The sequence below is a fragment of the Sphaerodactylus townsendi genome, linkage group LG14 (genome assembly GCF_021028975.2).
Source record: "Sphaerodactylus townsendi isolate TG3544 linkage group LG14, MPM_Stown_v2.3, whole genome shotgun sequence".
In the NCBI taxonomy this organism is placed as follows: Eukaryota; Metazoa; Chordata; class Lepidosauria; order Squamata; family Sphaerodactylidae; genus Sphaerodactylus; species Sphaerodactylus townsendi.
In genome coordinates, this window is record NC_059438.1 from 19,954,744 (window position 1) to 19,980,421 (window position 25,678).

Here is a 25,678-nt window from a genome sequence, read left to right on the forward strand (position 1 = left end):
ACTTGCAGCCACGGAGAACCCTCATGCAGATTAGGTCTAGTTATTACCTAACCTTTGCTGTGTTCTAGACCAGAGTAAAAACAACAAAGGCTTTAAGCCACTTGTGTTCCTACGCAGTCAAGTCTTTAGCATACAGTTCTGATCCTCAGAGTATTCCATCGACCTCTGATTTTGAAGTGGCTTCCCATGTTACTGCAGCGCAATCATCAGCCGAGGCCTTCTCACTGCCACGTGCTCTCTGGTACGCTGTATAAGCAGATTTACAGATAGCAGATTTATAGCAGATGAGACCCCAATTAGGTGTTACATTTATTATGAAGCACCTGTTATAAAGTATTCAAAGGGGTTCCGGTGCACTCATGTTTCGAAGTGGAGAAAATGCATGGGCTCGGTAAATTTATTACCAAGAACCATACATAAAACACATGACATCCTTTAATCTTATGTTTCTTGAGGAGCTCACTGCTACTTAATTCATTAATAACATTAAAACACCCCATTCGTCTTAATGACTGGGAAATGCTTTGAACCCGAGACCCCCAAATCAGAAGACATTGCGGATGAAAGCTTGACTTCGAAAGGGTCACAAGGAAGACTCCAATTGACTTAAATGGGGTCAGGATTTCACAGTTTATCACCAAGGCACTCTGGTACCATGGAAGGGTTTACAGATGCGTCCACATCAACCTGTTAGTTTTATGTTTACAAAAAAAAGAGCGAGAAGAGAATGCATTAACTTGTTTTAGTATTTCCAAAATATACTTAGCACGCATTTCAGCAGACGGTTTCACACTTAAATCAGGTTACATACTTTTACTTTTACCGTCACTGCCAGAATAACTCTGACTAGCCTGATCTGGTTGGGGCTTAGAAACTCAGCAGGGTTGGGCATAGTTAGTGTTGGGATAGGAGACGACAGTGGAACCTCGGTTTTCGTCGGTAATTCGTCCAGGAAACCTCGGCAAAAACCGAAACCAACGAAAAAAAGGGAAACCACTGGCAAGCAATGCAGAGGCACAGGTCGCCGGTTTTCATTGCAAAATTAGCGTGCACGTGCCGACGAAAACTGAAGCAAGTGACGAAAACCGAGTCAAAATTTTCGCTGAGAGAATCAGCGAAAACTTAAACCAATGAAAACCGATGGCAACAACAACCAAGTTTCCACCGTACTAAAGAACACTGGGATTGCTATGCAGGGGCAGGCAGGTATTGTCAAACCACCTCTGTTTGTCTCTTGCCTTGAAAACCCCATGTCCCGGAGTTGCTGCAGGTTAGTTGCAACTTGACAGCACATGATCATTATTTATTTTCACAACCATCTGTTCATTATTGTGTCCCAAGGAATGATTTGTTCTTGCAGCAGGGCAGAAGTTTAAAAAGTTCAAACCAACTTGAAATCAGGATAGATAACTGCTTAAGACAGTGCCCCATATGGAGAATTTCTAGAATTTTTGAAGCCATGGGAGCGGGTGGAAGACTTTTTTCCATTCTCGGTGATAAGAAACTTTGGAAAAGTGTGCACAATCAGAATAGAAGGCCTCTACAGATATAATTAATACTACATACCAAATCAAACCATCTGTCCATCAAAGTCAATATCACGGTCAATATTGCCTACTCAAGACTGGCACCCGCTCTTCAGTTTCTCAGATAGAGGTCTTTCACACCTGATCCTTTTAATTGGAGATGATAGGAACTGAACCTAGAGCCTTCTGTATGCCATGCTCTACCACTCAGTCACAGCCTTGGATGTGGTGCTTCCATAAATGCAACTGAAGTCCTCTGTAGAACTCTGGGGACTGAGGATAGGATAGCTTTGGGTTTATATGATTTAAAGTTTTTAATTTTAAGACCTTATAAGACTTAATAAGACTTAGCTTTGGGTTTAGAAGAGAATTGGATTTCCTGCTACAAAGGCTGACATTGTCGACTTATTGCACTAGTTTTCCAACCTCTATATGCTTATCATCTATTGCTTCACAGAATCGGAAGTCCTCTCTGAGGCAAGACTTTCCTCTGCTTAACAACAGCGACAAGAAATTTGGCACATTCAGCCTTTTCCAGCACAAAGACGAATTACCAAGAAAAGTGCTACCTATTATGTGTCTAGTTGTAATATAGCCTTACAAGAGACAGGAGCCTCACAAGCTTCAAGAAGTTGGCAACCTAGTTCCCTCGCTAAAATTACAGACTGTCAAAAGTCAGTGCACATTAGCAAAATCCTTTTTTGCAAAATAGCTTTTTTTCACAGCAAGAAAGCTGACATTTTCCCAAGGTGTTTCACATAACCTCCAGTTGCATAAGTACATCTTTTAGCACTGTGCACATTTAGGAGTGCTTAAAACGACGTTGGGATTTATATTTGTTGCTTTAAGCTGTTTTAAAATAGCTGTCATTATTTGTTAGCTGCCTTGTGGATGATACATATGTTTACGTCAAAGCAAACCATTTATGTGTAGTGGGGCTGTAATTAAACCTATGTCATCAAAAAGGAAAGGGGTTTACCTTAGTTGTGGATTTCCCCAGTTGTTGCTAGTGTGCTCTTGAACTTAGGCAAAGCAGACAGTTGTGATGTTACGACACAAAAAGTCACCAGAAAAGTACATTTCTCCACCTGTGCGGAAAGTTTGAGAAAATGAACGCGGGGAGAAGGTGCATGCATGATTCAGTTTTGGGACAAGGTACACCCATCTCTTTTGGGATCATGCCATCCAGGTCCAAGCAAGCCCCCAGGCAGTATCAGTAACAGGTGCCAGTCTCCACTTATGCCAGGGGTAGCTGGGAGTGTGCTGAAACACAGCCATGTGCCAACACTCCCCATGTTACGCCACCTGAAGCAGCTATCGGAAACTGACCAGCGCTGCTTGTCTCCAAAGCAGGCTGCAGAGAGGGTGGCAAAAAGCCATAGACTCGAGTTGGAAAAAGTGTGGAGCCAACTTTGGGACAGAGCAAAGCCCACGTGAGGGCGCGAGTTTCGCTGCACCCACTTGCAACTTGTGCTATGTTTGCACTACCATTCGCCTCCAGGATTGTTTCGTCCGCAGACGAAAACCCGGTCGTGAATTATGGTGCAGCACAGTGCACAGAAATGTGGATGCACCTTCGGGGAGGCAGGGGCCAACGAGCTGCTATGGTCCAGCATGTGATTGCCAGTGTATTTTAAAATGCATAACAATGCGCCTTTCGCTCCTCTGCGACAAGCAAAAATCAGGCTCCCCCGCTCCTCTTCTGGGCGCTACACCTGCCGAATTTCTGCTTGTCACCCCGGTCCAAGCCCTGCATAGGAGAAGCCTGTATGCACGCCGGAGCATTGGAGCCTGGCTGCGGTCGCCATAGCAACAGGTGGGGAAAGGAGGCGAGGCGGAAAGCGAGAGGACACTTTCCCCTCGCGGGTCACCTGATCAGGCGCCGCGGATCACGTGATCACGCGCCCATGGTCGCCATCTTGAAGCGGAGCTTGCCAAAAAAAAAGGAGGCAGGAAAGGGCACGATCGTAGCTCTTTAGGGCAGGTGGGTGAGGGGACGGCGCGGTCAGAGGCGGGGAGGGGGAGCTGGTGGTGGGAAGAGGCGGTGGGGCAAGGGAGGGGGTGGGCGGCGGGGCAAGGGAGGCGCCTTGCGAGCTCTCCGGGAGAGGAGACGGAGCATCTTCGGGATGGGCCCCCGTTTGGGAAGTCTTCTGAACCCCCCGCCCCCGAGTTTTGCCCTCCAAGCGAGAGAGAGTCTGGGGGGCACCCCAAAGACCATCTGATATACTGTACCGGCCGGGTCTGGGGACCTTAGTTCACATCACCTAAGCATGAAGTATTAATCTCAGCTGAGATTAGATAGATAGATAGATAGATAGATAGATAGATAGATAGATAGATAGATAGATAGATAGATAGATAGATAGATAGTGTGCTGCAAGGTGTCTTCAAGTCTCAGCTGATTGATGGATCAACGGGTTTTCAATGCAGATGAGAATCAGAGATGGTTTGCCATTGTCTGCAGAATCTTTCTTGATAGTCTCCCTTCCAAGTACTCTCTGACAAGGCCGGGCTATACCATATCAGCTAGAGAGAGATGTAAGACCTCAGCCATTCTGCCATGTAATGTTTTACTGAATAGCAGGTGACTGGAAATTACTAACTTGCGAACGGTTGCTGTGCTTATCTCAAACAATGTACAGCAAGATCCCAGCGCATGTGGCACCAGAACTGGTTTACGATTTTTTTCCTCCCTATACCCATGTGTAGTTATACCAACATGCATATTTCTGAAATGAATCTAGTCAGTGGAAGCTTCAGATTTACTATGCTGTCCTGAAGGGGAGGGGCGCATATTCAATCAAATCAATAAATAGTACAGATAAATAAAACCGGCTAACAAATTAACAGATCTTTAGAGAAAGAGACTTTTATCAGCTGTACGTCACTTTCCATATATCACTTTCCACTTTGCTTGTTTGTTTAATCTTGACAAACATTCTATTCACACAGCAGTGAAAAGGTTTTCGTTTGCTATGACATTTTGGAGTTAGGAAAAATGTTAACTGTCTCCGGGATGCCACAAAACCACCTCCTCCCTTGTTTACTTAATAAATTGTCCTTATAAACAGTCTTTTACTTGGAAAAGTCCTATTGTTAACCTGGTATGAAGGAGAGCAGGTGTTCCTTCAGCCACGCTGGAACACCTGTTCCAATTCCCTGACCCCCTGCTTGCTGCGAATCCATTTTATTTATTCCACTGTAGAGCAACAGGCATTTTGATGGGAAGAAAATAAAATCCCTGCCTCAGTTAGGTGCACCTTTCCCTTATGAGTGGTGTTAGCCTCTTTCAGTCTCATCAGTGTCCCTGAAACTACCAGGTGGTGCCTGGGAATATGCTGTGTAGTTATTTCTTTTTAAAGGGATTATGCTACTGTACTTTTTTGTACTCCTTTGGAGTGGATCTACTAGCAATGGTTGTCAGTCTTCCCCTAGTTTTCTGACCCCCACCCCCACCTTCAACTCAGTTACCCAGATGCACCATTATCTTCCTTCTCCCTTCCAACAAATTAGCTCCATAAAGCTAAAACAATTCCTCCAAGGTTCTCCCCCTTCTCTTCTCCTTTGTGCGTAAATTGTAATTTATTATACTTGCTAGCTATCAGAAATTCTATTTTACCTTCTATTTCTATGAAAGATAGCTCTTCAAAATATAAGGGATTTAAAATAGAGGGATAAATTTTTAAAATTGCCAAGAGAAGAAGCTTGAGGAAGATGAAATGTTAACTGTCCATTTTGTAGAGATTAACTTTGCTATAGTTATCTGAATCTTGCAGCAGATTGAGGGAAAGAGGACATTCTTTTAAGGGGTATCCAGTGAACTTCAAGGCTAAGTAGGAACTTCTTTCCTAAGTGTTTCCATAGAAACTCAGTACTCATATTATTCTGCTGAGCAATTCATCTCTCCCTTTAATTGAACGCACACCTTACTTCAAAACTGACATTTCTGGATTTGGAATTGTATTCACTTTCAATTCCTAGAATCTTTCTCTACTTCTGGTCTATTTGCCTCATACCCATTGCAACCTGGAAATCATCACAGCCTTCTTATGAAGCTCAGAAGATAATTCTATTCCACACACACACACACACACACACACACACACACACACACACACACACTCACACATTTTCAGATTACCCACTCAACTAGCAGTCCCAACCCTGCACTTCACTGCCTACCTTAACAGTAAAAAAATCCGAAAAACAAAAAGCCAACCTATACATACCAGCAATCCCCCATGGGAACAGGTAATGAGAGCTCTGGTTACCTAACTCATTTGAAATGTAACATGCAAAGGAAGGAACTGGAAGCCCTATATCTAGCACTCGCCTTCAAGTATATTGTGAATGGAGCATAGTTAACATTTTTCTCAAGGGCAGGGTGTTATAGCAGGCCAACAAACTCTTTATCGCTCTAGAGTTTTTGACCACTGTGTCAATGGCATGCTTCTTTAGGTGCCTTTCTCTAAAGCAGGGGTCCCCAAACTACGGCCCGGGGGCCCAATGTGGCCCCCTGAAGGCATTTATCCGGCCCACCAGGCATGGTGGCGATGGCTCCATTCATGTGCAGTGGGGGCTCGAGGGAGAGGAGGAACTGGCCCCAACGGCCATTGATTGCAGTTACATGATGGCACCCCCAAATCTCCATGCATTTTCTGACCCAGAGTGGGAAACCTTACATGTGGCAATGCCTGCTCCGCCCTTCCCTCTCGGATACTCCATGTGTTGCTCTCAGGCTTTCTGTTCCACCTCACTCCCATTGGCATCATCCAGGCTGGCGAATCGCTCGCTGGCTGCTAGGGAGGAAAGAACCCAGGAAGAGACCTGATCCTGGGTTAGATGGAATGCTTCATTGGGAAAGTTCTACTTTTTTTTTTTACAGGGGAAGCTATTCCACAGCCTCCCCAACAATATTTGGAGCCCCCCCCTGTACTTGACATACTTTGGTCACTGTTCTAAAAATAGACCATAACAGAAAGGCTGAAAGGTGAAATCAAACATTTTGCAATCATTTGTGCATAGGAATTTTTTTTAGTCCGGCCCTCCAACAGTCTGAGGGACAGTGAACTGGCCCCCTGTTTAAAAAGTTTGGGGACCCCTGCTCTAAAGGGTATTCCTTGTTAGGGGGTAATACTGCAGTCCAAGCTTGAGCAGCGGATATGATTAATGAAAGGAAATGGGCTCAAGCCCTTAATTGTAGCACTGTTAATTACTTGCATGCAAGTCCTGCTGAAACTAGCAACGATCATGTAACTATAACTCTGGTCACTGTGATACATTTTCACATCATTTTGTTAGTTTCGTCCTTCAGGGCTTCGTTTTCTTTTTTTAGGTAAAGCAGCTGGCTGTATGTATGTAGTTGTATGTAGTTTTCAGGTAAAGCAGCTGGGTTGTATCTTGTGAAGGTGAAAGGTTGTATGTCGTGTGTAGGTGAAAGTCCTTTCCTTCCCCAGTTCTCCTCCCACCCCCTTCATTTCAAATTCCGTGTGTGTATGCACTCACACATACAGAGAGTTGCTTTTTGTCCTGAAAAGTTGAAAATGCTGCTTTTAATCTTCCTTATTCCTCAATAAGAAAAAAATATTTCATTTATCTATTACACTTTTATACCGCCCTCCCCCAGAGGGCTCAGGACGGTGTACATCAGATTCCAATAATTCCAATCAAACCAGTTTAAAATTCTCAGTGTAACAACTTATACAAATATCCGAGGCGACTTATACCCTTCTATCCCCCTCCCCACCCACAGGAGGCCTAGGTGGTACAATGGCTAACCCGGCTGGCCCGATGGTACAATGGTGGTACAATGGCTAACCCGGCTGGACAAAAGCTTGGTGGAACAGGGCCGTTTTACAGGCCCTGAGGAAGCTCTGAAGGTCCCTCAGGGCCCGGATCTCTTTAGGGAGCCTGTTCCACCAGGTGAGGGCCAGGACTGTAAAGGCCCTGGCGCTTGTAGAGGGTTGGAGGAAAACTGATGTCTAATGCAGGATTATCTGGGTGAGAAAAACTTAAAATGGTCTCCAACAACCTGAATCTTTCTAACTGTGCTCAGAGGACTGCGGCAGAGCTAGTTCAGCGGGCCAATGGGGTAAACTTCTTTGTGTGTGATTGTGTGTAAAGTGCCGTCAAGTTTTGGCTGAGTTATGGCGACCACACAGGGTTTTCAAGGCAAGGTACTTTCTGTGGAGTTTTGTGATTGCCTGCCTCCATATGGGCTGAGAGAGTTCTGTCACCCAGCAGGCTTCGCGTGGAGGAGTGGAGAATTGGACCAGGTTCCCTAGATTAAAGTCCTGCTTAACTGGTACACCACACTGTTTAGGGTTGTGCTATTAGTTGCTTATGGTGTTGGAAGGTTTCACAGGCAGGGCTGTGTTTCAACAGACACCCTAAATGAGCGTGTGCATTTTGAAGTCTGAAAATAATTTTGACATGTGTGAGAATATTTGGCTGGGCACAGCATCTATTGGAGCTATTATGAAAATAGTTTCTGTACTTAATTTTTTAAAAAATCCTGACCCCCCCCCCTTTTAGATCCAAAACTGCGTTGTCTAAGATCTGCCTCAATCTTAAGAAATAACTGTCAAACTATAATGTCATCTTATTCCCAGGTTGTCGTTCTGTTGTCATTGTGGTGCTAACTAAATGGAGACACTTGTGGCTGGAGACTTTCCTATGGCTTTCACACCATGGGAGAAGGGGAAACACACACATTTATTTGTGCTTCTTTAATGGCATAGCGTTTGCAGTAAATCATTCTGCAAAATTAAATAAATTCCATGCCAAGCTGAACAATTGCTTTAATGTGAGAAATGCCTGGCAAAGCTTGTCTAGCTGAGTTGGGAATCACTGGAGAATTTTCAGTCTTGCAGGAGAGTTTTCAGCTCAGTTTCTGTTACTAGAAATGGTCAGAATTTGCACTGTGCAGTGTGGACACATGACAATCCTAGCCGAACAAAGCTACCTAAAAGTACATTGTAGTTCTACAGGCTATGCCTTTTTACAGGCTTACAGATGTCATAAATGTGGCTCTAAGCCCTTTTCTTCTTTTCCCTGGTCTGGGTCACCTGTAGGTAGATCTATGGGGAAAGTAATTCCTGTCTTTAAAAAAAAATCCATAAAGAGTAAACTGCAACTTCAGGTGGGTTAAAAGGAAATAGGAAAAGGTCACAAGAGAAAATAGACCTCTTATTTTTGTCGCAGCTTCTTGGGATGGCTGTTTAGATTTTTAAAAACATGGGAGATACTAAGTGTAGTTATCCCACATCTACTCTGACCTGGAGGCAGGTGTTGGAGTTGCCGAGAAGGAAGGCTAGCATGCTGTTCTCTTATTCCGATGTTATCCCGTTGGCTGGTGTTTGTTAAAGAGAAAAGAGGCTCACTGCGGACATTTGCTTTTTGAAGATAATAGGAGTTCCCGTTAATGTGTTAAGATGCAAAGCAAATTCAAAGAAATTAGCAATAAAGCCCACTGTGCAACAAAATACAGTGGGCTCTAGAAAACTGTGAGTTGTCTCCAATGTGACTTGCACATGTTCGTGCCTACTCCCTCTGCTTGCATGCCTGCACAGCTGATTAAAAAGTGAGTCATCGCCAGTGCACCTTGCTTTTTATATTGATAGAAGATAAGCTGTATAAGATATATATATCTTGTAGCCCATATATATATATATATATCTGACTCCCAGTAAAACAGCATTTGTTTTGCAGTAGGCTCCAGTCTTTGCCGTATATCTGATCTTGGGAACAGATGGGTGTAAGGGTCTTAAGGAATGTTGAAGAGTCAGTTGATTGGAATAGGAACACCAGTGAAATTAGTGCTGAGTTCCCATGAGTTGAAGAGCAGCTTGGAAACAGTGCCCAAGGGGTTGGTCCCAGTGTCTCCCTTCTAATGAAGCTTTCTTATACCCAGTCAGAACATGAGTCCCTGTGGCTCAGCCAAGGGTTTCAGGCAGAGAGAGGGTTTTGCCAGCATTGTTGTTAGATAGCCAGTAGACTGGAATTTCCATGACTGGACCTCCCGGAACCGTCTGTATGAAAAGCAAATGTTCTAACTTCTTAGCCAAAGTCCTTTCTGTAGAAGAGAGGAGTCCTTCCATTGCAGGATTCCCCACTGATACGTTTCCTGGTGCCCATCAAGTATTTTTAGAATGTGGGTGGGCCCAGATGGGAGTCAGGGCTTCTAATTGACCCATGGACCCATGGATGATTGGTTGTGCAGATTAAAATAACGTTGTGGCCACAACTGCCTCTACAGTGTTGTTTTGTTTTCAGTATTTTTAATTAATTTAATGACTCTTCTCCACTGCACTTGGGTTTCCTGTATATTGTGGTTCTACTTCCTGTGGTACCCATTTGGTAGTTGTGTCCACAGCTATGTGTCAGAATTCCCAAGGTGTCCCCAGGCTGGAAAAGGTTGGGGGGCCCCATTCCATTGAAAGGAGGAAAACTTCCTCCTCTGAGGGAAGCTTCTTCATTTACCAGGAAGGAACTACTGGGGTCTAATCCGTCAAAATTACATGCTTAGGACTGGATCGTAGAAATATGACTTATCTTTGTTCTCATTTTATAACCAACGTTTTCCCCCCAAATTGTTTTCAGGTATTATGGAAGAAGGAAGCGGTATTACAGCACTGGTGTCAAAACTTGGGGAACAGGAGGCCGTAGTGATTTCTGAGACTGTCCTCAGTCCACCCTTGGAAAGTGGTGAAGACCAAAGGAAATGTAATCCTGATCCGTTAATCCAGGTCATCCAGAAGTTAAGCAAAATCGTTGAGGATGAGAAGTCCCAGAAATGCCTCCTGGTAGGGAAGAAACGTTTGCATCCGGAAGCCGCTGCGCTTTCAGTTGACTCGCAAGACCTCCCGGAGATCCCAGTCAAAGCAGTTGAATTGCCTGCCCTGGGGACAATAAATATTGAGGACTATTATATGACCGACTCTCCTCCACAGAGTAAGAGGAAGGTGGTTTGCTACCAGTGTAGCCTTTGCAAGTCTCTTTCTCCCTCTCTCCATCTTTTAAAAGAACACCTAAAACAACACGGGCCACAGAATGAGGTAATACTCATGTGTTCCGTATGTAATTTTGCCACTGTAAGCCTAGAAGAATTCGAAACTCACGTCAGATGTCACCCTGACAGCGACGACAAAAACCACGCTCCGTCAAAGGAACAACAGTGTACAAGTCTGTCTGGGGCTGCTCTGCACGGGCCGCTGGAAAGTTTTGTCAAAACAGGCCCTGATCCGGCAGCACAGCTTCAGTCTACTACTCCGACAGAGAAGGCGAGGCAAAAATGGTACACGTACGAGCAATACGGCATGTACCGATGCTTAATTTGTAGCTACACTTGCGGTCAACAAAGAATGTTGAAAACACACGCCTGGAAACACGCCGGTGAAGTTGACTGCTCGTATCCCATATTTGAGGAAGAAAACGAGCAAGCCACGTTACCGGATTCCACTGTATCAGGTGTCCCTCATAACGTCGACACCGTTGTCGTTGCTCTAGAAAATGAGCTCGATCTCTGCAGCGACCAGGCCATTCAACTCCACCTTTGTAGCCCAAAGCAAACGACCTACGAACCATCGCCTGGGGAAGAAACCGTAAAACAGGAAGCAGTCCTGAGTCCGCCGGCTGTGATTTCTCCCCAGGGAAAACTGTTGGAGGAGGCCTTGTTGGAGGCCGACCTGGAACAAGATAATTTGGCAACTGATAGCTTGCTGTCATCAGCCCAGAAGATCATTAACTGCAGCCCAAATACAAAAGGCCACGTCAACGTCATAGTGGAACGTTTGCCGAGTGCCGAAGAACCTGTCGGGCAGAAGCCTTACTTGACAGGTGCTGACATTGAGGCCGAGAAGAAGATTATCTCTGAGCAGAGCCGAGCAGCGCGTGACGAGTCGGGGGACATTTTCCATATGGACAAAAGTTCTGTGGACCTGGAAGAAGTGATAATAGGATGGAGCAGCACGGAGAAGAAAGATGGGGACTTAAGTCCTGGAAGGGCCAGAGCAGTCGACGAAAATGCCCCTCCCACGCGAAGAAGGACCAATTCTGAGTCCTTGAGGCTGCACTCCTTAGCGGCAGAAGCTCTGGTGACGATGCCTATCAGAGCTGCGGAGCTGACCCGGTCAAGTCTCAGGGCCTTTGCCGAAGCCAACTCGTTAAGCTCAGACACGGGCCAACGGCAGACTGATGGCGGCTACCCGTCCCATTCTAAACTGGTCACGTCCCTTAAAGCGGAGGAGTTGCCGAGCCTAAACCAAACTGACTGCACTTTCATGGAGATCCAGAAGGATAAGCAGGAGTTGGCTGAAGGCCCTATTAAAATGGGCATTAGCATGTCACTGCTCACCGTGATTGAGAAACTGAAAGAGAGGACAGACCAGAATGCCTCGGACGACGACATTCTGAAAGAGCTTCAAGACAACGTGCAATGCCAGCCTGCGACCGATGCCGGCGTGCTGGGAAGCAACTTGGTAGAATACATCCCCAACGTGGATCGTCCCTTCCGGTGTCGCTTGTGCCACTACAGCAGCGGCAACAAGGGCTACATCAAGCAACACCTACGGGTGCACCGCCAGAGGCAGCCCTACCAGTGTCCGATTTGCGAGCACATCGCAGACAACAGCAAGGACTTGGAAAGCCACATGATCAACCACTGCAAAACGCGAATGTACCAATGTAAACAATGCGAGGAGTCCTTTCATTACAAGGTGAACGGCTTTGGCTTTTGCATTTGCTGGCTGTGCAGTTGGTGGCGCTCTTGGTCGCTTTTGAGTTAAACAAATCAGGAAAGGGTAGTTTGCAATAGCAAAGGGCGTTTGAATGACCTGTGTGTTGGTTGTGGCAGAAGCACTCTTAGAAGTACCAGCAGGGGAGTCCCTGGTGAGCTTCTGAACCAAAATAAAGACCCTTGGAATCCAAGGTTGAGAAATGAGTCAAAACTCATGCAGTTTGCCCAGTGAGGTAGACCAGGAAGTTTCTGCCTGTACCATGTAGGGAGTTGGCCTGCTGTATTAAGACAGGTAAAACTTGGGCTACAACCTATAGAGGTGTGAATATTTTTTTTAAAAACGGCATTGAAGGACCCTTCTCGAGCTGTGAAGATAGTTTCAAGGGGTAGTTGTGTTGGCTTGCAGTAAAACAACTAGATTTCAGTCAGTCACACCTTTGAGATGAACAAGATTTTCGGGTTATAAGCTTTTAAGATGCTTCTGTGACATAGGGGACGTTGACTCTCAAAAGTTTATATCCCCCAAATGTTGTTGGTCTCTCAAGATGTGCTACTGGACTCAAAGCTAGCCCTTTTCAACCAGTGGCGTACTCTTTGATGTAATATCCTAGACAGCCAGGGTGGTGTAGTGGCTGAGAGCTGTGGACTCTAATCTGGAGAACTGGGTTTGATTCCCTACTCCCCCCTCCTCTACTTGGGGGTGGACACTTACTTGGTGAATTGGATTTGTTTACCCGCTCCTACATATGAAGCCTGTTGGATGACCTTGGGCTAGTCACAGTTCTCTCAGAATTCTGTCAGCTCCACCTACCTCACAAGGTGTCTGCTGAGGGGAGAGAAAGTTGGCAAGCCACTTTGAGACTCCTTACAGGAGAGAAAGGCAGGGTAGAAATCCAAACTCTTCTTCTTTATAAAATATTGTGATAAACGTGCACAGAACCATTACTTTGGGGTCGCCATAAGTCATTTGAGAAGTGAAAATACTTATGCACCTGAAACAACAGGTGACACTTGACAGACAGGATTGGACCTATTGAATTCTTTTTGCTATGTGGTCCTCTGATATGGGGGGAGACTTACTGGGGGGAGACTTACTTAGTGAAAGGGATGCATTGGATCCAATCTGAAAACAGGACCTACAGTTCAGTGCCAGGGATTTATCACTCCGTAACAAAACATTTTCTTTAATGCTGGTATTTTTTGGTATTCCAGAGTCAGCTGCGAAGCCACGAGAGGGAACAGCACAGCCTTCCAGATATATATTCGACATCATCGTCTAACAAACTAATAACTTGCAGCGAAATGGATGAAAGTTTTGGTACCGTCTCTCTCCTTTTGACCCGTTTAATGATAGCATTGGTCCAATTTTTAATGTCCCGGCCTCCAATTTGGAGGCTGCTGAAGAACCCTCCACCTGGCACGGCATGCCGTGCAGCGAGTTTCAATTGCTAACATAAAGAAAGAAAGAAAAGCTCACCTTCCCATAACATGTGGCATCTGAGCATCGCTACCAGCACATCCCAGAGCAGGAAATGCAGGCATGCAGAGGTGCTGTTTGCAGGCCAGAGCAATGTCAGATGGGAGCTTTTAAATGTTAAATGCAGTTCATGGAAGACAAAGCAGAGGAAGGTGTTTTTAATGGGCTGTCAGGGGGCTTTAAAACTGAGTGGAAAAGGTTCAGGAAGTTGTATTTGCCATTGTCCACACCTCCTTTCAAGGAAGCAAGTCTGGTATTTCAAGGGATCCTGGAGCCAGAAGAAAATGCTGTTAATTGTTCTTAATCGAGCATTTCTGCAGAAAGCAAGAAAGGAAAACGCCGCCAGGGCTGTCTGAATTCAGAATTGTTGTTGTTGTTTTTACATTTCAAAGTGCTTCATAAATAATAATAATAAATCAGACGTCAGGGCTGACTTGAGTGCAAATGTTCTCCTTTTAATAGCGTTCATTAAACGAGAATTTAAGCTTTTTGAAATTCTTTGGGAAGCTCTTTGCAGTCAAATTACGAGAGCGTTGCAGGAAGGAAGTCCTCTTGTCAGACAGATGTCACCTCTATAAAACAGCCCAAAACCCAAGAGGTTTATGGCTCAGCATCTGTTTATGTGCCAGCGAGCTGAGCGGAGAACACTCGTTCCACATTTATGAAATCGTGGGCACCCTTCTTGAACGTAACTGTGCTGTACAATTAAAGGGTGCTTGCTGCATAATATTGCCTGGTAAATGCCTAATAACAAAGGACTGTCATCAGAAGGTGCATTAGAGGAACACCTGCTAGTGTGGTTTGAAATCAGTTGCTCTTTTATAGGGAGCTTGCTCTTTCTTTTCTGCCCCACCCACCCCCCGCCCACAAAAAAAGGGATGGAAGCAATTCTCAGAACTCTTGACCTGACTAACTGCACAGAGGGCTCTTGCAGCTGAAATGTGCAGCTAATCCATTTTTAAAAAATTCATAGCCTGCTGTTCTTTTAGGGTATAGAGTCAGTTCTGAAAATAACATTTTTTTCTAGTAAAGATGCATATACAAATTCAGTAAATCTTTAGAGAATAAACAAGTTTCAATTACTGATTTGGGGACAGACGCTGGCTTTTCTGTGGATGTGTTTGAATCTTCTTGTGCATGTCCTTCTAATAAGCATAACTTTTCTACTGCCCAAGGAGTGGTTTAGGGATCTCACCATCAGTCCCTAAGGAGAGTTCTACCCTCAATGTGGATGGACTTTGAAGGGCATAACCCTTTGTAGCATTGCACTATAAAGCACAGGAACCATACACCGTTGCATTTTGTAAAAGCAAATTAAGCTCATAATAGAAGATACAATAGCGTGTGGGTGCATTGCTGTTAGTAATTAGATACTTATTATCTGGGCACCATCTCTGGTTGTGAACAAATGTTGTTTCCTTTCTTGCTGCATGTGATAAAATGCTTGACTGCTCGGAAGGCAGTGCAAGAGACTTTGGCATCCCAGGCCAGCGCACCACATGATCCCGGAGAACTAGTCAGGATCTTTTTTAATGTCTCAGAGCAAACACTAAATTGTGGCATACTTGGAAGCACCTCTCGGGCTGCAAATTATTTACGCTGGGAATTTATACCCCACGTCTCCTGGGGAAGATTCTCCAGCAGTGTATGGTTGAAGGCTTTCACAGCTGGAACTAACTGGCTGTTGTGGCTTTTCAGGACTGTGGTGAACCAGATGTGTTTCCACATTCCTACATTCCTGCTGGGTGACCTTGGGCTAGTCACAGTTCTTGGGAACTCTCTCAGCCCCACCTACCTCACAAGGTGTCTGTTGTGGGGAGAGGAAGGGAAAGGAGCTTGTAAGCCACCTTGAGTCTCCTTACAGGAGAGAAAGGTGGGGTCTAAACTCCTCCTCTTCTTCTTTATCAGCAAACAAAAAAACCCATAAATATTTTTCTATAAATGAGACTTTATAGATAGCTCCATGTGGACACTCCAAACTGTTTCGTGAGGTTACAATATACAAAAATATTGAGGCTTGATCTGAAACAGGATCGTTCTTCGTTAAAGCGAAAGCAGTTCTACATGTCTAAACTTTTTCTGTTTTGTCATGTACAGGAGACAGGATTTCAGTCCAGAAGCTTTACAGATGTGACACTTGTGACTACACAAGCACAACATACGTCGGGGTGAGGAACCACAAACGGATTCACAACTCTGACAAACCGTACCGGTAAGCTTCTCAGTATTTCTGATTATGAAACTGGGTGCTTTGATATTTTTTGTTGTTCCTTCCCACCATTACCTAGCTAAAGATAGAAAACTGTGGGCAATTTCAAGTAACCTAATTTTGTAGCAATGTGTCATTAATAACCGATTCACTGCGACAACATTTTTAGAATCCACCAACATTCTTAATCTTTGAGCCTGTCATGCTGTTCTCTCATTTTTGGGGGTAGAGAAATAATAAAAATAGAGAAATAATAAAATAAAATAAAATAAAATTGGGTAGAGAAATAACGGAATTTGAGGCGGTGTTCTTGGGGTCCCAGAACATTCTCATCCAGATGTGAACCAGATGTTTCCACACTCCTGCATTCCTGCTGGGCTAGTCACAGTTCTTGGGAACTCTCTTACCCCACCTACCTCACAAGGTGTCTGTTGTGGGGAGAGGAAGGGAAAGGCACTTGTAAGCCACCTTGAGTCTCCTTACAGGAGAGAAAGGTGGGGTATACATCCAAACTCTTCTTCTTCTTCTCCACTAGTGGCTGCATCAAACGAACTTGAGGTCATACTACAAGCTCGATTTATTTGCAATCCCCATGTTTTGTAAGTGAGCTTTCTCACTTCTTGCAAGTGGCAGCTCTGGTTCCTTGTTTCAGAAAGGTAGGCGGTATCACAGAAGGCCTGTAACACATAGACACTTGAACATTTCCCTGATATGGCAAGCAACTTGCATATAGAGTGTTGTGGATTTGTGCCATCTTCAGAGGAAGATGCCAGCCACAGGTGCAGGCAAAACGTCAGGAGAAAATGCTACTGGAACACGGGCATACAACCCGGAAAACCCACAACACTCTAGTGATTCCAGCCATTAAAGCCTTCAACAATAACTTAAGAACATAAGAACAAGCCTGCTGGATCAGACCAGAGCCATCCAGTCCAGCACTCTGCTACTCGCAGTGGCTTGTCCTGTTTTATATGCCAATAAAGGCTTCTTGTTATTGTACTCACAGTGGCCCATCAGATGCCTTTGGGAGCTCATGTGCAGTATGTGAAAGCAATGGCCTTCTGCTGCTGCTGCTCCCGAGCACCTGGTCTGCTAAGGCATTTGCAATCTCAGATCAAGGAGGATCAAGATTGGTAGTCATAAATCTGTCCAAGCCCCTTTTAAAACTATCCAGGTTAGTGGCCATCACCACCTCCTGTGGCAACATATTCCAAACACCAATCACGTGTTGCGTGAATAAATGTTTCCTTTTATTAGTCCTAATTCTTCCCCCCAGCATTTTCAACTTGCATATACTTAACCAATTGTATTGATAAAAGTTTCCAGAATGAGACCTAAAGGGCAAAACTTGGTTTCAACTTTTTGTAGGAGATGGGCTAGGGGAGTCTCCAGCCGAGCAGGTGGTTTGCATGCAGAAGGGGGCCGGTTCAAACCTCCAGTTAAAACAATTCAGCAGCAAGTGATGTCAAGAGACTTCCACCTGGGCCACTGCGAGTAGCAGACTGCTGGACGGGATGGACTCTGGTCTGATCCAGCAGGCTCTTTCTTACGTTCTTATGAGATCCCAGAGAGCCCTTCCCAGTCAAAGAAGACAATACTGGCCTTGATGCACTGATGGATCTGTCTGATTTGATACGAGGCGGCTTCCTGCCGTCCCTCCCAAACTCCCATTCTTCTTTCTCGTGCTGGCGACTTGAGTCAGCAGGTCGGGGACCACTCACCGGTTGTTGTCTCTTCAGATGTCGAGTGTGCGACTTCGCCACGACAAATATGAATAGTTTGAAATGCCACATGAGGCGGCATCCGCAGGAGCACCAGGCAGTGCAGCTATTGGAACAGTTCAAGTAGGTAACGACGGCTGCTCAGCCAAGGCTGTGGTCTCGTTTACGATGCGTACGTAGTTGGGAGTGGGGTCGCTTGAACTTCGGCTGTACCTCCGCTCGCAAAGTCATTAGCACAGGTCGTCTAGGTTGGTTTTCTGTTTTTTAAAATACCTTTTTGATTATTATTATTATAGTTCAGTGGTGGCGAACCTATGGGACTCCCGATGTTCATGGACTACAACTCCCATCAGCCCCTGCCAGCATGGCCAGCAGGGGCTGATGGGAATTGTAGTCCTTGAACATCTGGAGTGCCATAGGTTCGCCACCACTGTTATAGTTGGTGTTTTGGTGGCTCTGGGCCATGTTCTGCTTTTTAAAAAGAGAGGCCCGGGAACCTACGCTTGCTGAGAAGCTCTAGGCGTATTCAGGAAGTTAACTGTGCTTCTACCCTTCCTAGCCTTACCTTATCATATCTCAGAATCATCCCTAGTTAGTACTTGGAAGACCTCCAAGGAAGTCTCAAGTTGCTACACAGAGGCAGGAAATGGCAAGCTGCCTCTACTTACCTCTTGCTTTAAAAACCCTGTGGGGTCGCTGTAAGTTGTCTGAGACTGGATATTTTCCACCTCCATTTTTCTTCATCCTCAAATGCCTTCAAGTGGATTGCACTTGCTAAGTGCTTTCCACACACTCAGAAGCACATATTTTTTTATTGTCCTTATCTCTTGCTATATAATTGCCAGAACCCAGGACAAGTAGCACTTAGAGAAGAGAGACTGAAATAAAACATGTTTTTTTTAAAAGAAAAAAAACAGATATAGAATTTGATCAATATTTTACATGTAATGTGAGCAACTGAGAAACCTATTTAACAAAGAGCTAAAATTAATATTTTATCCATTAATTCAATGAATTTATGAATGTCCCTGTTAATAGTCTGAGTGAAGAGGTTGCCTACCGATCCTATCATTGTCTGGAGCTGCTGGCTGGTGCTTCTGAAAGTATGTCTTATCCTAGCTGTGTGGAGATTTTCTAGGCATCTTCAACTTCTCCCTCCTGCTTCGGTCTTTTATGTTTTCATTTCAGTCACTCAGGTGATGGCACTTCACCTAAGATCTCTGCCCTGCAATTTGTGATGTTTCCAGGTCTGTGTGTGCTATTTGACATAGGTGCTCAGTACATAGCTTTTAACGGTCTCTGATAACATAGAATAAAACTAACTGAGCCAGACAGACAGCATGGCGTAGTAGTTAAAAGCGGCAGATGCTAATCTGGAGAACTGAGTTTGATTCCTCACTCCTCCACATGCAGCCTGCTGGGTGACCTTGGGCTAGTTACAGTTCTCTGAGAACTCTCTCAACCCCACCTACCTCATAAGACAGCGGGGAGGTGATTGTAAGCTGCTTTGAGACTCCTTTTGGTAGAGAAAAGCGGGGTATAAAACCAAACTATTCTTTTTCTGAGTTGACACTGAAGCTGGAACAAGATACTATGTAATATCATGCACACATTTTTTTTTAATTGTAAGTCACCTTGAATCTTCAAAAAAAAGTTGGGGTTTACATGTAATGTAATAAATAAATAATAAACCCCAAAACCCCAAAATAAATCCCAAGGCAATGTAAATAATAAACATATACACAGTCTCTGTCTGGTTTTAGGTGCATTTATGTACACACACCAGAAAGAGAAAGGATGCACCATCCCCCCCCCCCCCAAAAAAACCCAAAGGCATTAAAATTCAAATAACCACAGTAATTGTAGAATCGATCATTCCCAGCATGTTTCGCAGAGCTTCATCTAGGAAATTTGTCCAGTAGTTATACGTCCACTTTTGGTAAGACGTGTGCCTCCGAACTTGACCGTATCATACATTTCTCACAAGAAGCTAGTTGTAATAAGTGTCAACTAATTAATTGGCGTACAAATCCTTTTGGATTTTGGATGACACATTGATGTGCTTATTTCTTTTACTGGCAATCACGTCGTCTTATCTGTTTCCCCCCCTCAGATGTTCCCTTTGTGGGTACGTTTGCAGTCATCCTCCTTCTCTGAAGTCTCATATGTGGAAACACGCGAGTGACCAAAACTATAACTACGAACAAGTCAACAAAGCTATTAACGACGCCATTTCGCAGAGCGGCCGGTGCGTGCGTTTGTATTTTAGAATTGTTATTTGCAGCCGTGGTATAAAACACAATCCCAAGGCATGCACATGATTTACTCTTGATTTTGCAATGTCAATGTGGTTTAGGCTGCTTCTCTGTTGGCAACTGCTGAATTCCAACAGAGGCTTTCAACTAAGTTTTCCAGTCCCTGAGTTCAGAGAGCTGCTCAGTGCCTGGCATTCTGGTACAGATGGTTGTTGGGGAATTGTATGCGTACTGGGTGCAATTTCTCGCGGGTCAGCTCTGGTGCCAAATCTTTGAACTGGTCTTTTAAATCCAAGGGAATTTAGAATGCTGTTTGGGGGCTCATTACGGGAACGGGGCAGTTAAGAGCTCTTGTTAGGGAAAAGCTGAATATCACTTGCGCATTCCTGTACCTTTGCGGACTGAGCTTTAGAGATTTAACATCGCACAGCACTGGAGAATCCCACTTGCTGATTTTCACTATATCTGATAGTAAACCAGTGCCGCTTGTGACAGCAGCAAAATTGAGTTGAGCACAGGATTACTTCCAAGGTGTGCCAAAAAAAGTCTTTGTAAGTATAGAATGGTAAAAGAAAAAAAAACTTCAGAAAATGGTTTGATGAGATCTAAATATGCCCTAGGCCTAGAAGGTGTGGAATATTGAGAATCAGTTAAATTCTGGGGCATCGCTAAACTGCGGAGTGATTCAGTACTTAGGTGAGCTGGAGTCATCTAGGATTGGAAAGTATCTGCTCAGGCGGGAGCAGGTGTACTCTAATCTGGAGGAACCGGGTTTGATTCCCCGCTCTGCTGCCTGAGCTGTGGAGGATTATCTGGGGAATTCAGATTAGCCTGTACACTCCAACAGATGCCAGCTGAGTGACCTTGGGCTAGTCACAGTTCATCTGAGCTCTCTCAGCCCCACCCACTTCACAGGTGTTTGTTGTGAAGGGGAAGGGAAAGGGGGGATATAAATCCAACTCTTCTTCTTCTTCTTCTCTGCAGGGTAGGAGAAAGAGGAAAAATTCCCAGTGGTTTTATCTCGCATTCTGCAGTTCTTCACAGTTCCCTCATTTAGTAATGAAATGAAAATAATCGTCCTTTCCCTACGCCTTTTCCTTAGGTCTCCGAGTCAGCTACCTGGAAAGACAATAGCTGAAGGCCCTGAAGATAGTTTGGTTCCTTTGACAAGCCATTCCGAGGTCTCATCGTTGTTAGACTCCTCCAGCCAGACCACAAACAAAACGACAAGTCCCAACAACAATCAGAACTTCAGTTCCTCCCTGAATACCTCGTGCGATTCAGAAAAAAATGTGAGTCTGACCCATCTTGGCACAGAATATTGTGTCCTGCTCTTCTGCTGTTGCATTTGTGGATTTGAGTCCACCAACAAAGAGACCTTGCTTGACCATATGAAGGAACATGAAGGTGAAATTATAAACATAATCCTGAACAAGGACCACGGTGCAGCACAAAGCGTGAGCTAAACAAAGGTCCCCTTTTTTCAAACGTTGCTTCTGGTGCTGTTTCTTTTTGTGTTCCATAAACGTGATATGTAATTTTTATAAAAAGAGAGGAATTGTGAGTAGGACTACAGCGCTATTCCCAACTTCTAATGTCATTGTACCAACAAGAAAACAGATTACACCACAGCTTCTTGAAGCAACTGCTTGGTTTCATACTCTGTATAGGGAAATGATAAATTTTACCTTATTATCCCATGCCGGCAGCCATTTTCAAGGCTTGTTATTAATCCAAAGTCTGTGTAATAAGAAATTCACACTAAGGTGTTATGGGAGAGTTAAAACTGCTGGAAAGACATTACATTCATTTTAGGTAATTAACGTTTTTTCCTTGACATGACTGAAAGTAAAATTATGATGTAATTGTTTCCTAAAACTCCCTTGGGAGCGGAGAGGGAGAGAGAGCAAAGCCTTTGGCCGTACAATTCCTAGCTTAGTTGTTTCTTTCTCAGAATCCTGCCGGTATAAACAGCATAAAGCAAGTTGGTATTTTGCTAAGTATTTGTCAGGCCTAATTTCCCCCCTCCCCATGGGATGCCACAATAAGAAATGCTAGGAGTATGCGTCTAAATGTTTCTTGTTGGTACCCTAAAGATTCGGCAACATGTTTAATACTACCTATATTGTGATGTGTGAGCAGACATTTTGTTAATGGTTTTTCATTTCAGTGTGTTGGAAGTGTAGCTTGGAGCATAGGAAGCAGTAGAAACAGGTGGTCATAGGCAGACCTTGAACTCAACTTTGAAACAAATCTGCAAAAGGCTTATCTTGGGTTGTTGAAAGAACCACTCAACAGAGCAGAAATTGTTGACTTAGGCCCGCTGGAATCCCATGAAAACTCAGCAAGGCATAAACACGCAAATCTGTCAGCTACTCGGAAGGTTGCATGTACTTGCCTTTTCTCGCCTTGAGCAAGGTATTAAGTCTATTTCTGTGACCAAAACCGTGCGCACAATTCAACTGCTCAGAGTGCAGTAGGAGTTCAGTCGCCAGGACTCAAGATGGCAGCCTGCAACGTTACCTTATTGCATGTGGGTGGAATCCCTCGCAGTTTGTGCAAAGAAACTGCAGTTCTGTTTACTCAAGCCAATTCAAGGCATGCAAATCTGAATAATTTTCCAAGAGCTGCTGAACATGTTTCCTATATATTTATTACCTATTTATACATCAATGTTAGCAGAATCAAGCTAAAAGCTTAACAGGTTTCATGGTGCTACTCCCTCCTCTTCCGAACCTGTGAAATCAGGCAAATTTTGTATATAATTTTCAAGAAGTGTTAAATGCTGAATCAAGTGCGGAAATACTTCAACTCACTTTGTTTGACCCACAAAACTCGAATTCCCACCCTCTTTCTTTGCCTCTTTCGTCCATTCTTTGTTTCTAAATAATGAGCACCAGAATGTGGAAAAAATGATCTTCTAACCCAGTTTACAGGAACATTTCAGAACTATGAAAGATGGGATTTAGAGGTTGAATTCTCCGGCACTAGTCTTGCAGAACGGAACAGTTAGGGAAGGTTTACTATTCAAGGTTCTGTACTTGATGTTTTTAACGTGCTCTTTATTGATTCAGAATGAACTTCACTTTCAAAACTTTGATTACATATGTTCGGCGGCTACTGCCATCTTCGATCTTCAGGCTCAGCAGTGTTGTCTCACCATGAAATTCCAGGGTAATCAGAAATTGGAAAATAGTCAGGCAAACTAGATAATACCTGAAGTCACACAGGGTGGAGTAAAATTCCACTTCCCATCTTTGTAGGATCTATTTGCTGCGATTAGTTTATAGCACAATTTAAAAAAACCCGCCAAAGCACTAGGTTCATTTTAACTTCTCAATTCCAAGTTTGGATAGGTTGCCATGACTCTTTAATTTTTTTCAGAACGGATCATGCCTCTTTATTACACTACAGGAAGACGGTGAAGAGATGCATTAGTGATATCCTTATTGAAGCTACCGATTTCTTTTTGTGTGAATGTGAATTTTTATTCTTTAGGATACCACACGCGAGGAGCAGTCAAAATGAATTGGAGGGCTAGACAATTCAGCATGGGCTTTTTAACCGCTTGCACCTGTAATCTTTAGTTAAACTCTTACTGCTAAATAGTAAAATGGAGTATGTTTTGGTTGTTACTGAAATAATGAACAAACTGACTTTAACGTTGATGCTAGAAATCTGACATTCATTTGCACAGGAAATAAGCATACTGACGGCTTCCTTATTCTAAGAGTCCATGCAGCGCTGTCTGTTCACTGCCCAGATTTACTTAGTTCTCATGTGGAAGACTAGGTTGAAACCAGTTTGCTGATCATGTTTCCTGCCTTGGAAAGTGTTGTGGTGTAAATCAACTTCAGTGCCAGGCTGTTGATTTTGCTCATTGTTTCTTTGTAAGAACACTGTTCAAACGCATGCCCTGTCTTTCTGTTCCAAGATCTGAAATGACAGGCTTTAAGAACATAAATGCTCTTAATGCTAAATACAGTGTTTGCCTCTTCCTCACCCAACCCCTGGTTTAGGTAGTTGCAGTTTTAGTTTTTTGAATTTTAGTTTCAGCATCTCCTGTAGCTGTTAGGACTCTATTACGGACATTTTTTCTCATTTTAGCCGAATGGGATGTTTCTGCCTCCTGCAGTCAAGTTCCTTGAAATGTTACACCTGTGGGGGCAGGAGAGAATTTTGGGGGACTCGGTGGGTTGCAGTGGGAAGGGTTAGGGGAGGTCAAAATGTTCTGCCTTCTGTTGACAGAAAGCAAATCATGGATCCAATCCAGTTTGCATTTACACTTTTGGCTGCACATACATGCTATGAGCGCTAGTTCAGGAGTCAATTTTTGTTTTCCCTAAGATGCGTGGCAGATTTCACACTTCTAGTGCGGTGTTAAACCAGCTATAGTTGGTAGAGGAAGCTATTTGCACGGATCAACCATTCATTTCTGAGCCAGTTCAGATAAATTCAGTGTAATACTAAGAGAGATATGAGGTTGAGCAGTGGAATTATATTGGCTGTTCTATCCACTGGGTCACTTATCCTATCTTAGGGCTCAGTGAACATCTATAGTAGCGCCCAGTCACTGTAAAAAGTGACTATAAAGTCCCATCACTGTGGGCCCAAACTGTGTAGTATTTACCTTTCTGTGGTCCGGATGTATAAACCTGCTCAGTGGTGAAGTCCATTATGTAGCTATCGCAGAAAGTCCAGAGAAGAAGAGTTGCCTTGATAGGCAGACGTGATCCCATTGTCTTCCCTCTCCTGGCTTCTCATATAGACTGTACTGCAGTTTGTCTGAGCTCAGCCCTTCAGTTATTATTCAACTCGGAAACACTGAATTGCACGTTTCAAATTAAGTGTGGCTTCAACCGCTTCACTAGCAAAGGATGACTATCAGCCCTCTCCACATGGTTCGCTTCGAAGACAGAGTGGGATTCAGGCAGTTAACTGCATTTTTTTTAAAGCACTTATTTAATCATTAAAATAAATAAATGTACATGTTGGTGCTCAAAGTAATGTTAAAATATATTTAATAGAAACTTGCATTTGATATTCATGGGCATGGGTACATATATTTTTTTAAGAAAAGAAATTGTAATACCATGGCATTGCTTTTTTATATCCAAAGTATAAAACTTTTTGGGGAAAAGAAACTGACATGTAAAACTGCAGATGCACCTCTAGCTGTATCTTATTGATATGATGGCTTTATTTTATATATATATATAAACACTTTCCCGCACATTAAATTGCATGCCTTAAGTTCTTCTCTAGGATTGTCTGTTTTGAGCTATCCAGCAAACTTTTAGTACTACTTTTGACTACCTTTGAAAATACTGTACATTGTTAAAATAATTTATTTTGCTTTACAGAAGTTTTTTGTCATGTATTGACTAACTGTATTTTGGTAATAAACTGTTTTGGGTTTGTTTGTTTGTTTTTTGTTAAACTTGCCAGTGCTGTTTTTGATTGCGTTGTATGAAACGTAAGCACTAAACAGAGAGACTGTGTCTTTCCTATTGGCGTTTACCATACAGAATGCAAAAGATAATATTGGCTTTGTTCAGATGTCATGCCAAAGCAAGCCCTTTGTGTTTCATGAACAAACCATACCCCACAGGGGCAGCCCCACAAAACCCAAATGTTGGGAATCCAGCAGGGTTATTTACTGAGATAAGTTTATTGATACGGATGCTGTCTCTGTATATTTTGAGCTCTTCGTAAGAGGGCAACAAGAATTAAGGACCGATTTGCACAGAATGAC

At 43.8% G+C, this 25,678-nt stretch overlaps 1 protein-coding gene across 2 annotated transcripts; it reads left to right on the forward strand.

Annotated features, from left to right (window-relative positions):
- Nucleotides 1-3,419: 3,419 nt before the first annotated feature.
- ZNF507 (zinc finger protein 507) lies at nt 3,420-25,363 on the forward strand. Of its 2 annotated transcripts, XM_048515854.1 has the most exons (7): nt 3,420-3,510; nt 10,128-12,241; nt 13,474-13,579; nt 15,836-15,950; nt 17,687-17,791; nt 19,782-19,916; nt 21,026-25,363. In XM_048515854.1, the coding sequence occupies exons 2-7, from the start codon at nt 10,133-10,135 to the stop codon at nt 21,387-21,389; spliced, it is 2,934 nt and encodes a 977-aa protein (XP_048371811.1). In that variant the 5' UTR covers nt 3,420-3,510; nt 10,128-10,132; the 3' UTR covers nt 21,390-25,363. The 2 variants fall into 2 exon arrangements, with proteins under 2 accessions (XP_048371811.1, XP_048371812.1); XM_048515855.1 differs by lacking the exon at nt 17,687-17,791.
- Nucleotides 25,364-25,678: the final 315 nt, after the last annotated feature.

Excerpts from the sequence above, each read along its gene's own strand:
- ZNF507 (XM_048515854.1), top strand. The coding sequence starts at position 10,133 with ATGGAAGAAGGAAGCGGTATTACAGCACTGGTGTCAAAACTTGGGGAA. Across the intron at positions 12,242-13,473 it reads AGGAGTCCTTTCATTACAAG|AGTCAGCTGCGAAGCCACGA; the intron begins GTGAACGGCTTT and ends TTGGTATTCCAG. Across the intron at positions 13,580-15,835 it reads CGAAATGGATGAAAGTTTTG|GAGACAGGATTTCAGTCCAG; the intron begins GTACCGTCTCTC and ends TGTCATGTACAG.